The sequence below is a fragment of the Aquarana catesbeiana genome, linkage group LG08 (assembly GCF_042186555.1).
Source record: "Aquarana catesbeiana isolate 2022-GZ linkage group LG08, ASM4218655v1, whole genome shotgun sequence".
In the NCBI taxonomy this organism is placed as follows: domain Eukaryota; kingdom Metazoa; phylum Chordata; class Amphibia; order Anura; family Ranidae; genus Aquarana; species Aquarana catesbeiana.
The window spans coordinates 296,638,095-296,649,973 of NC_133331.1; the positions used below are offsets into that span (position 1 = coordinate 296,638,095).

The following is an 11,879-nucleotide window of genomic DNA, read 5'->3' on the forward strand; positions in this document are numbered from 1 at the left end:
TCTGAGCACTGACAGGCTGACCCCCCACCCCTACAACCTCTGCAGCAATGCTGGCAGCACTCATACGTCTATTTCCCAAAGACAACCTCTGGATATGACGCTGAGCACGTGACCTCAACTTCTTTGGTGGACCATGGCGAGGCCTGTTCTGAGGGGAACCTGTCCTGTTATACCGCTGTATGGTCTTGGCCACCGTGCTGCAGCTCAGTTTCAGGGTCTTGGCAATCTTCTTATAGCCTAGACCATCTTTATGTAGAGCAACAATTCTTTTTTTCAGATCCTCAGAGTTCTTTGCCATGATGTGCCATGTTGAACTTCCAGTGACCAGTGTGAGAGAGTGAGAGCGATAACACCAAATTTAACACACCTGCTCCCCATTCACACCTGAGACCTTGTAACACTAACGAGTCACATGACGCCGGGGAGGGAAAATGGCTAATTGGGCCCAATTTGGACATTTTCACTTAGGGGTGTACTCATTTAATGGCTGTGTGTTGAGTTATTTTGAGGGGACAGCAAATTTACACTGTTATACAAGCTGTACACTCACTACTTTACATTGTAGACAAGTGTCATTTCTTCAGTGTTGTCACATGAAAAGATAGAAGAAAAGATTTACAAAAATGTGAAGGGTGTACTAACTTTTGTGAGATACTGTGTGTATAGATATAGATCTATATATATATGACACACCCTATATTGCCAAAAGTATTGGGACACCCCTCCAAATCATTGGATTCAGGTGTATAGAATGAAGCACCTCGGCATGCAGACAGCTTCTACAAACATTTGTGAAAGGATGGGTCGCTCTCAGGAGCTCAGTGAATTCAAGCGTGGTACCATGATAGGTTGCCACCTGTGCAAAAAGTCCATCCTTGAAATTTCCTTGCTACTAAATATGTCACAGTCAACTGTTAGTGGTATTGTAACAAAGTGGAAGCAACGGGAACAACAGCAACTCAGTCATGAAGTGGTAGGCCACGTAAAATTATCGAGCGGGGTCAGCGCATACTGAAGCTCACAACTGTTTCCAGAGTCAATAGCTACAGACCTTCAAAGTTCGTGTGGCCTTCAGAATAGCACAACAACAGTGCGTAGAGAGTTTCATGGAATGGGTTTCCATGGCCGAGGAGCTGCATCCAAGCGATGCAAAGCCTCTGATGCAGTGGTGTAAAGTACGCCGCCGATGGACTCTAGAGTAGTGGAGACGTGTTCTCTGGGGTGACCAATCACGCTTCTCTGGCAATCCAATGGACATGTCTGGGTTTGGCGGTTGCCTGACTGCATTGTGCCAAGAGTAAAGTTTGGTGGACTTTCACCAGATATTTTCTCTTTTTCCCACCATTCTCTGTAAACCCGAGAGATGGTTGTGCATGAAAATCCCAGAAATACTCCACACCAACAACCATGCCACGTTCAAAGTCACTTAAATCCCCTGTATGGACAAATACAAATCTGTGCACACACCTTGGTGGAAATGAACTCACCAGTTAAATCAATTTATCTATTTTACAAACTCATTTATCTCCTAAGACAGATGATGACCACCAACCAGCACTTCTCAAGGATGGAATATGGAACCAAAGAGGAGGATCCATGATAGCGTATCATAACTGGTCTGAGGGTGCGTCCAGATATGCTAAGGAGCTTCTGCCCTTACTATGTCCTCCTCCTCCCCAGTAACATGATGACCTCACTGTGTGTTTTTCCTCAATTTGGAAACCATCGGGAGCAGTCAAGCACTGCCTCGTCTACTTGGGAAGTTAGTTAGCAGATGTATTCGGGATGGTTAATTGGAATATATTTGAGACACTCCCCGAGGCTGCAGTTTCTTTGAGCTCCACAAGGTGGTGATCTCACTTCTTACCCAGACAGGAAGTCTCTATGGAAGACAGGAAGTGATGTCAGGGACAGACAGGAAGTTCCGGGTGAGAGGTGAGCCAGGAGGAAGTAGAGAGAAGACATTGCTGGAAGTGGCAGTATAGGAGGTAATAAGATCTTATTTTCTATTTACACCCAGTAACCCCCCCCCGTCATGTTCCGTCCTCTTCCTCCATAGTCACTGTGACGTCTTTTATCTCCAGCAGATGATGATACACACATATAGATAGAATAATTGAGGAGTATATTCCCCTCTTTGTTTCTAGTCACAGTAAAGACATACAAATCCAAAGTCACATCTACAATGGTCTCTCCCGTCACTTGCACCCGATAAAAGTGGTATAATCCATTAGTAATGACTGATGAGGTGAGAAGGTGATTGGTGGGAAAGGTGACACATCTCCAAAATTAGGAGAATGTTCCGGCCCCGTAAGTGACATTGAATGTTCCTTTTTTTTACATAATGATCCCAGTCCCTGATATTAACCCGAAATGTGATCATACACATGGTCACTTTGAGGCATCTAACATCAATTATGGCAAAAAATCATGGCAAACGTTTAATAATCCAGATTAGAAAATGTTCCCACTCGTGGGCATAGTTCTAAAGTACATATCTTCATATTAATTCCTGATATCTTCATCCTACTATTGCACAACCAAATACCAATCCAGATAATTTCCTGTCAATCTTATCTGTCTACAGGGAAACCTTCATAGATGACAGCAGGAATGAGGATGGAGGAGGACCGGAGTCACATGACTGAGAAGATACTAAACCTCACCCTGGAGATCATCTACCTGCTGACCGGAGAGGTGAGGAGGATTCTGGGAGGTCACATGACATCACTCTTATCTCTATTAATAAAACACAGACCTGACCGGAGAGGTGAGGAGGATTCTGGGAGGTCACATGACATCACTCTTATCTCTATTAATAAAACACAGACCTGACCGGAGAGGTGAGGAGGATTCTGGGAGGTCACATGACATCACTCTTATCTCTATTAATAAAACACAGACCTGACCGGAGAGGTGAGGAGGATTCTGGGAGGTCACATGACATCACTCTTATCTCTATTAATAAAACACAGACCTGACCGGAGAGGTGAGGAGGATTCTGGGAGGTCACATGACATCACTCTTATTTCTATTAATAAAACACAGACCTGACCGGAGAGGTGAGGAGGATTCTGGGATTCTAACATAATATTCCTATTGGTTCCTCAATACAGAGATTTCCTCTTGTGAAGTCAGGTGATCATATGACCATCACAGTGCCTCCATGTGACTCCCTAAAACCTGAGAGACACAACATGGAGAAGATTCTAGAAGTCACCAAGAAGATGATGGAGCTGCTGACAGGAGAGGTGAGGAGGATTCTGGGAATTCTGGGACATTATCCAGTAACAGACAAGGGATGTGTCTGGATGGTGACTGTATCATTGTGTGTGTCAGGTTCCTATAAGGTGTCAGGATGTCACTGTCTATTTCTCCATGGAGGAGTGGGAGTATTTAGAAGGACACAAGGATCTCTACAAGGACGTCATGATGGACAATCAGCCGCCCCTCACATCACCGGGTAAGAGGAGACTTTATTGTAAAGGAGAGAGCAGTACGGAGGGTCCACCTAGATCCCCCATCATCTGATAAACACATAGAAACAATGTATTCAGTCAGTGTGTGTGTTTCCTACAGATGGATCCAGTAATGGGAACCCACCAGAGAGATGTCCCCGTCCTCTGTATTCCCGGGATTCCACACAGGTCGATATTAATGAAGAGATAAAAGAGGAGGATGATGAGGATGGGGTGATGGAAGAGTCAGAGTTTCCAAAAGAACACAAAGATCTGTACCCGGACACCACGGTGGAGTCATCCAGCTATAGGAACCCACCACAGAGATGTCCCCGTCCTCTGTATTCCCGGGATTCCACACAGGAAGGTCACACCATCCCTCACCATCATCAGGTAGATGAGGAACAATCACTGATAGTATCATTAGGATCTGTACATTATCTGCATTGTTAGAATTGATGTCATTTTTATTATATATTCAGAGTGGAAACCTGAGAGATCCTAAAGTTGAAGTTAAAGAAGAGATAAAAGAGGAGGATGGGGTGATGGAGAAAGAACGCAAAGATCTGTACCAGGACACCATGGAAGAGTCATCCAGCTATAGGAACCCACCAGAGAGATGTCCCCGTCCTCTGTATTCCCGGGATTCCACACAGGAAGGTCACACCATCCCTCACCATCATCAGGTAGATGATTGACAATTATTGGTAGTTATGATTTATACACAGCATGTTTGTTACAATGAATGTTTTATTATATATTCAGATTGGAAACCTCGGGGATGATAATATTGATGTTAAAGAAGAGTATAAAGAGGAGGATGAGGAGTATGGTGAAATGGGAGAGTTTTCAGAGAATCTCGAGGATATGATGGAGCCACCCAATACCAGGAACCCACCAGAGGTTGTTGGTTAATAATCACTAATAGTTATGATTTATACACAAGCCTTTTTTTTTATTCTTTCTTTTTTCTTTTTTTTTACAATAAATGTTTTATGAAGTGTGGTAGATGATTGACAATTATTGGTAGTTATGATTTATACACAGCATGTTTGTTACAATGAATGTTTTATTATATATTCAGAGTGGAAACTTCGAGGATTTTAATATTGTTGTTAAAGAAGAGTATAAAGAGGAGGATGAGGAGTATGGAGTGATGGAGGAGTTTTCTGAAGGACACAAGGATATGATGGAACCACCTAATACCAGAAACCCACCAGAGAGATGTCCCCATCCTCTGTATTCCCGGGATTCCACACAGGAAGGTCACACCATCCCCCACCATCATCAGGTAGATGAGGAACAATCACTGATAGTATCATTAGGATCTGTACATTATCTGCATTGTTACCATTGATGTCATTTTTATTATATATTCAGAATGGAAACCTGACAGATCCTAAAGTTGATGTTAAAGAAGAGATAAAAGAGGAGGATGATGAGGATGGGGTGATGAAGGAGTGTTCGGAAGGAGAGAAAGACCTCCACAAGGACCCCATGATGGAACCACCTAATCCCATACACCTTCCAGAGAGATGTCCCCGTCCTCCGAATTCCCGGAGTTCCAGATGGGAAGATCACAGCTATTCACGCCTTTATCAGGTTGGTGGGACGAAGCATCTAGAACATGAAAATTACATCATGGGGACAATGTGTGGAGCCTACAAGATGTCATTTTGTTTATGTGATCTCACATTGTTGACCTTATATTTAGAGATGTTATTGTTGATCCTTCACTTGGTTTAGGGTGAAGATCTGACAGATATGAAGGTGAAGGATAAATCAGAAGAAGAAGAGACCTATGTGAAGGGTGATCCGCAGTTTATGGAGGAGGATGGAACAACGGGGACATTTATAGAGGAGGACACTCCTACTGAGACCAGCACAGGTGGGTCATTAATACTAAATACATTCCTCCACTCATACTGCTCACTGATTGGTCCAGAGTAGGGTGGGGACTAAGCCATATTGGCTGAGAATGGTGACTTTCCTGAACCGCGTTTCCCGTTCTCCTTTTTCTTTTATAATCTTCATTCTCCGTGCTGCAGATACAATTCATTCACTCTTGACTTTGTATCACCCTACATGGACTTACACTTCTCTCTTCAGGGGTGCTCGTTCTCCATGGATACTGTTTAGCCCTTTTTAGTACCCAGCTTGAACCCTTCTCTGAGAGACCCTCTGGCCTACCAGGCCAGCTTGGATGGACTGGTGCCTACTGTTCTTTCTCCTAGTAAGGATCTCCAGCGGCACCTGGCATTTCTGTGAGCACTGGAGATCCTAGTGTCCATCTTAATGTCTTTACCTGGCACTCACATTATGGAATGCTGAGGCGACCATCCCTGAAGAGCGCCAGTTTTCTGGACTCCTTGTGTCCACTCCTTCAGGAGATCCACCGGGTAAGAGGGGACTTTATTGTAAAGCAGAGAGCAGTACGGAGGCTCCACCTAGATCCCCCATCATCTGATAAACACATAGAAACAATGTATTCAGTCAGTGTGTGGGTTTCCTACAGATGGATCCAGTAATGGGAACCCACCAGAGAGATGTCCCTGTCCTCTCTGAGGTCCTGATCTGGTCTCTGCTGGACATCACTTAGGTGTTGTCAGATGTTCTCTTCTTCAGAAGGGTTGGGAGGTTTCCTTATAACAGATCAAGTAGTGTGATCCCTTAACTGGATGTGTGCTACTCCTTGACCCCGCTGTCTTCCATAGAGACAAGGCATCGCCATCATGCTCTCCTCAATGGGTGGCCTCCACACTAAAGATCGGGGGATCTGCACCTGAGTGCTCCTCATCTCCAGCATTGCAGGAAATAACTATCGCCGGATGGCCCTGCCTTTCCCTGGATTGTCATCTGGGATACCTCTGCAAGTACCCCCTGTATGGGATAGAGAATGTCCAGAGGTCTTCGCAGGACCTTATCCCCTGGACATAGGTGATCATTCTGTGTCTGATTTGTAACTTCTTGAGGAAGTTCCTTCAAACATCTTCCTCATTCCTGATCCCAATCAGGTGAATTTTTTTTTTTAACAGCGTAACTAAGATTCCTGTCCCTCACTTCTCAGGCTGAGGATTCTTCTCTGGATCAGGGAAGCTCAGAGGCAGGGCTGCTGTTTGAAATCATGGGGCCACGTACAGCCTACCTGACAGGGCCCTCCCCAGCCTAGGTGCAGGTGTATGACCCCGAACATGGCTCCGGCCTCATGAACAAACCATTCATTCATGCGGCAAGAGCACCACAGTGTGGAAGAGCCCTAAATTATGTTTTTTTTTTTTTTTTTTTTTACATTAGCCATGGGGGGGGGGGGGGGGGTCTTTGTTGAAATATCAGGGGTTTAAACAGATCCCCAATTTCTCACTTTTGAGACAGAGAAAGTGATTGAGGACACAAATCCCCAATCCTTTCTCTGCAGCCTCAGCTGCTACAGAATGAATGAACAGCGAGCATTCGATACAGAGGCTCCCTGTTCATTCACAAAATGAAGCATAGTAAACATGAGGGGGGGCACAGGGGGCTTAAAGCTGCAAATGATGGGGATCCTGGTTAGGAGAGGGAGTGATCGGGGCAGCAAGAGGGGGAGCCATTGCCTGAAACCGATCCCCCTGTGGCTCCCCCTGCAGCAGCTGACAGTCTGGAGGGAGAGGAGAAGAAGCCAGCTGTGCTGCAGGGAGGGGGAACTGCCTGCACCATAAAGCTGCTTGTGCCCCCCTGTTGAACTGATGGGGCTTGGGCCCCATACAGGAGGGCCAGTGCTACCCCCTTATCGGCGGGCCTCATTGGAGGTCTCTTAGAACCATGTCTTTTTGGAAACCAGGTGTTTAAGTGGATGGTCATTCCTCTGCTCATCTGTTGGCTGTGTTCCCCTGCACCAGCCTGCATTGTGGTTCACCCTCATCTTTGAGGGCTTCTTGCTCAGCTTACTCCCTACTTCAGTCAATCTGGCTTTGGGTTTGGAACCCTTGGGGGTTTTTTTTGTGTCTGTATCAAGGGTCATTGGGATATCTTGGTGGGAAGGCTCCTACATCCAGTTGTTAACTCGCTGTGAGATTGGTTGTCTGGCCAGGCAACCTCTTTTCTCATCATGGAACCTCCTTTACAATAATCCTAAGTCTGAAGAATGTAAAGCTCCGGCCTTCTCAGGTTGACTAGCTGGTCTTCTCCTTTAGACCTGTTTTGTTTGTCAAAGGTGACCTCATTGAACCTGTTATCTTGGGTCTTGTCCCATTATTTCTTTTTTAGTTGACCACATTTCATTGTTGGTCTAGTTCCCTTCCTTTTGGGTAAACTGCATTGCATCTGTTTTGATGGATTCTTGGTTCTTATGGACTCTCACTGGTTCAAGCTCGGTGTTCTTCAGATAGTTATCTCTGTCCTGGTCTGGCTCACCAAGTTGATCCTCTGAGGCCTCACCTTGGTTGGGCAAGAATTACACCTCACCCTGCGTAGACTTGAGCATCGGTCTTTCCGGTACACCTGCGTTACAGATGGTTCGCCAAATTCTCCTGGGTCGGCCAGTGGCTGTTGCCTACCCCCCCCCCCCCCCCCCAATTCAATTACTTTTTCAGGTCCCAACTGTTTCTGAGATCCTTCATTGGATGATAAAGATCCAATAATGTTCTTAGCGTAAAATCTTTTTTCTTGGAAACCAGGGCTGCTCTTAGGAACCAGGGCCTCATATAACCAGTCTGACAACCCCTCCCTCCCAAAAAAAGCAAACAGTTTTCTATGCTTAAGTTATGAATGAACACAGTGAGTGATCGGTGCCGATCACTCGTTGTGTTCATTCAGGAAAGGAAGGGGCTGGTAAATGTGACATAATTACCAGACCCTTCCCCCACTCTCTATCCTGAAGGATCCCAGCTTGCAGCTGCCGGTGGGAAGAAGAGGAGGGAAGCAATGCACTGCGGGGTGGGGGCAAACAGGGGGGCCTGGGCAGCAGGGGGGAGTTTATGGTGCACAGGGAGGGTGAAGGGTGTGGCGGCTGGGGGGGCAATTACTGGAACCTATCCCCTGTATGGCTGTCATAGCAGCAGCTAAAAGCCAGCAGGAGGAAGAGGAGAAGCCGCCAGCTTTCAGTTACTGCAGAGGGAGCTGTAGAGGGGATCTGTTTCAGTAATCCCCCCACCAAGTTAAGTGAATTAGATGTGGTCAGGGAGGGTGATTGGCATGGCAGGGGGGGCAAATACTGGAACCGATCCCCTGTACAGCCCTCACTGCAGCAGCTGAAAAACAGTGGGAGGGAGAGAAGAAGAAGCCAGCTTCAGATGCTGCAGAGTGAGCCGTACAAGGGATTGGTTCCAGTAATTGCCCCCCTCTTTGCCAATCAACCTCCCTGCCTACATCCAATTCACCCAGCTGCCTGGGCCCTGTACAAAAGGACTGCTGGTACCCCCTTATCCACAGCCCTGTTGGAAGCCGTTGAGGGACACAGGTCCCACCACTATGCTGTTTGCCAGTGTCCCAACCTCCTCTAGGTGGCAGTATAACCCTTGTATGGCTTGGTTCACATCTGATTCCCCCCAGCTCAGCACGGCGGGGGGGGCAACTACTGGAACCGATCACCTGTATGGCTCCCTCTGCAGCAGCTGAAAGCCAGTGGGAGGGAGAGGGGAAGAAGCCAGCTTTCAGCTGCTGCAGAGGGAGCCATACAGGTGATTGGTTCCAGTAGCTGCCCCCCGCCGTGTTGAGCTGGGTGAATCGGATGTTGGCAAGGCGGCTAATCGGCACGGCAGGCGGGCAATTACTGGAACCAAGCCATACAAAGGTTATACTGCCACCTAAAGGAGGTTGGGCACGGCGGGCGGGCAATTACTGGAACCAAGCCCCTGTATAGCTCTTTGCAGCAGCTGAAAGCCAGCGGGAGGGAGTGGAGAAGAAGCCAGCTTTCAGCTGCTGCAGAGGGATCCATACAGGTAATTGGTTCCAGTAGCTGCCCCCCGCCATGCTGAGCTGGGTGAATCGGATGTGGGCAGGGCGGGTGATCGGCACGGCAGGTGGGCAATTACTGGAACCAAGCCATACAAGGGTTATACTGCCACGTAAAGAAGGTTGGCCACGGCGGGCGGGCAATTACTGGAACCAAGCCCCTGTATAGCTCTTTGCAGCAGCTGAAAGCCAGCGGGAGGTAGAGGAGAAGAAGCCAGCTTTCAGCTGCTGCAGAGGGAGCCATACAGGTGATTGGTTCCAGTAGCCTCCCCCCCCCCCGCCGTGCTGAGCTGTGTGAATCGGATGTGGGAAGGGCGGGTGATCAGCACGGCAGGTGGGCAGTTACTGGAACCAAGCCATACTAGGGTTATACTGCCACCTAGAGGAGGTTGGGCACGGCGGGTGGGCAATTACTGGAACCAAGCCCCTGTATAGCTCTTTGCAGCAGCTGAAAGTCAACAGGAGGGAGAAGAAAAGAAGCCAGCTTTCAGCTGCTGCAGAGGGAGCCATACAGATGATTGGTTCCAGTAGCCTCCCCCCCGCCGTGCTGAGCTGGGTGAATCGGATGTGGGCAGGGCGGGTGATCAGCACGGCAGGTGGGCAGTTACTGGAACCAAGCCATACAAGGGTTATACTGCCACCTAGAGGAGGTTGGGCACGGCGGGCGGGCAATTACTGGAACCAAGCCCCTGTATAGCTCTTTGCAGCAGCTGAAAGTCAACAGGAGGGAGAGGAGAAGAAGCCAGCTTTCAGCTGCTGCAGAGGGAACCGTACAGGGGATTGGTTCAAGTAATTGCCCCCCCCCCCCCCCCCGTGCCAATCAATCTCCCTGCCCACATCCAATTCACCCAGCTGTCTGGACCCTGTACAGGAGGACTGGTGGTACCCTATTATCCACAGCCCTGTTGGAAACCATTGGGGGACACAGGTCCCACCACTACGCTGTTTGCCAGTGTCCCAACCTCCTCTAGTTGGCAGTAAAACCCAACTGTTTCTGAATTTTTGTGTCTCTCCGTGGACTCCAAGAAAAATGTTTTACAGCAAGTACAAGAGTTGTATTGTTGTTGTGTATGGACGGGAGATGAGGAAAATCTGACGTTGTCTCACTTTGTCTCCAGAGTGTAAAGTAGAAGAAGACGGCATCACACAGTATAGTCCAGGAGAAGACGTCCTTAATGGAAATGTCCATCCAGTTCCCGATGGTGTGGACGGACCATCGAGTTCCTCCTACACTGTGATTGTAAAGGACGACCGGTTGTATTTCTGCCCCGACTGTGAGAAATGCTTCATCTCAAAACATCACGTGGAGAGACATCGGAGGTGTCACACGGGGGAGAAGCCGTATTCCTGCCCCGAATGCGGGAAATGTTTTTCGGATAAGTCCTACCTGATCAGGCACCAGAAATTTCACAACGGGGAGAAGCCGTACTCCTGCCCCGTGTGCGGGGAACGTTTCAAGTGGCAGTCCCAAATTTTAAAACATCGGGTCATCCACGCGGGCAAGATGCCTTTCTCCTGCGCCGAGTGCGGGAAGTGCTACCTTGTCAAAAGAGAGCTTCTGATACACGAGAGGTCTCACACGGGGGAGAAGCCCTTTTCCTGCCCCGACTGCGGGAAGTGTTATTCACGGAAGTCCAGCCTTGCGGAACACCAGAGGTGCCACACGGGCGAGAAGCCGTTCTCCTGCCCCGACTGCGGGAAAAGTTATCCGCGGAAGTCAACGCTTCTCATACATCGAAAATATCACGCCACCGAGAAGCCGTATTCCTGCCCCGATTGCGGCAAATGTTTCGTACGGCAGCAGGATCTTGACGCGCATCAGAGGTCTCACACGGGGGAGAAGCCGTATTCCTGCCCCGAGTGCGGGAAAAGTTTTTCTCAGAGGGGCCATCTTCTCAGACATCAGGGATCCCACACAACCTCCTGAAGAGAGCGTCCTGAGCTTGGTCTCTACCGGAGGTGACATGTCGCTGTCCCTCCTGAGGTGTAGTCTGATCTCCCCTGCTCTTCAGCAGAAGATTCAAAGCAAAACATTATTGAGGGAGGAGCTAATTATGGCTTGCGGATGAAGAGCAGGGGAGATCAGACTACATAGCAGCTGTGCAGCAGACGTGCTATGAGCTTCCACAGGCAGGTGCATGTGCTTGGAGAGTGCCCCCTGCTGGCTGAAAATGGTAAATGTGACAATGTTAGTTTCTGATGTGCCCTTTCACATTTCAATTATGGACGGAGTTGATTTTTTTTTTTCTATCCAATAAATGAGGATCAAAATAAATGTGTTATTGTCTGTATTTGTATATTTATTTCTCCTCCTCAACTGTCACCTTCCACCATCTTCCGTCACCCTCTTCTAAAGTCTGCCTCCCTTTTATATACACTCACCGGACACTTTATTAGGTACACCTGTTCAGTTGATTGGTAACACGAATTGCTCATCAGCCAATCACATGGCAGCAACTCAACGCGTTTAGGCATTTAGACGCGGTGAAGACG

At 48.0% G+C, this 11,879-nt stretch overlaps 1 protein-coding gene across 3 annotated transcripts; it reads left to right on the plus strand.

Annotated features, from left to right (window-relative positions):
- The first annotated feature begins 3,310 nt into the window (after nucleotides 1–3,310).
- Nucleotides 3,311–11,665, plus strand: LOC141104787 (uncharacterized). 3 transcript variants are annotated; one of them, XM_073594532.1, is made up of 8 exons: nucleotides 3,311–3,463; nucleotides 3,580–3,851; nucleotides 3,941–4,144; nucleotides 4,224–4,361; nucleotides 4,543–4,749; nucleotides 4,839–5,060; nucleotides 5,205–5,346; nucleotides 10,505–11,662. In XM_073594532.1, the coding sequence occupies exons 1-8, from the start codon at nucleotides 3,379–3,381 to the stop codon at nucleotides 11,311–11,313; spliced, it is 2,079 nt and encodes a 692-aa protein (XP_073450633.1). In that variant the 5' UTR covers nucleotides 3,311–3,378; the 3' UTR covers nucleotides 11,314–11,662. The 3 variants fall into 3 exon arrangements, with proteins under 3 accessions (XP_073450633.1, XP_073450634.1, XP_073450635.1); XM_073594533.1 differs by lacking the exon at nucleotides 4,224–4,361 and having other exon boundaries at nucleotides 10,505–11,665; XM_073594534.1 differs by lacking the exons at nucleotides 4,224–4,361; nucleotides 4,543–4,749 and having other exon boundaries at nucleotides 10,505–11,665.
- Nucleotides 11,666–11,879: the final 214 nt, after the last annotated feature.

What these genes read in the sequence shown, in the direction of transcription:
- LOC141104787 (XM_073594532.1), top strand. Translation starts at nt 3,379, where the DNA reads ATGGAGGAGTGGGAGTATTTAGAAGGACACAAGGATCTCTACAAGGAC. An exon ending in ATACCAGGAACCCACCAGAG is followed by an intron (nt 4,362 to 4,542) that starts GTTGTTGGTTAA and finishes TTATATATTCAG; the next exon opens with AGTGGAAACTTCGAGGATTT. An exon ending in CCATCCCCCACCATCATCAG is followed by an intron (nt 4,750 to 4,838) that starts GTAGATGAGGAA and finishes TTATATATTCAG; the next exon opens with AATGGAAACCTGACAGATCC.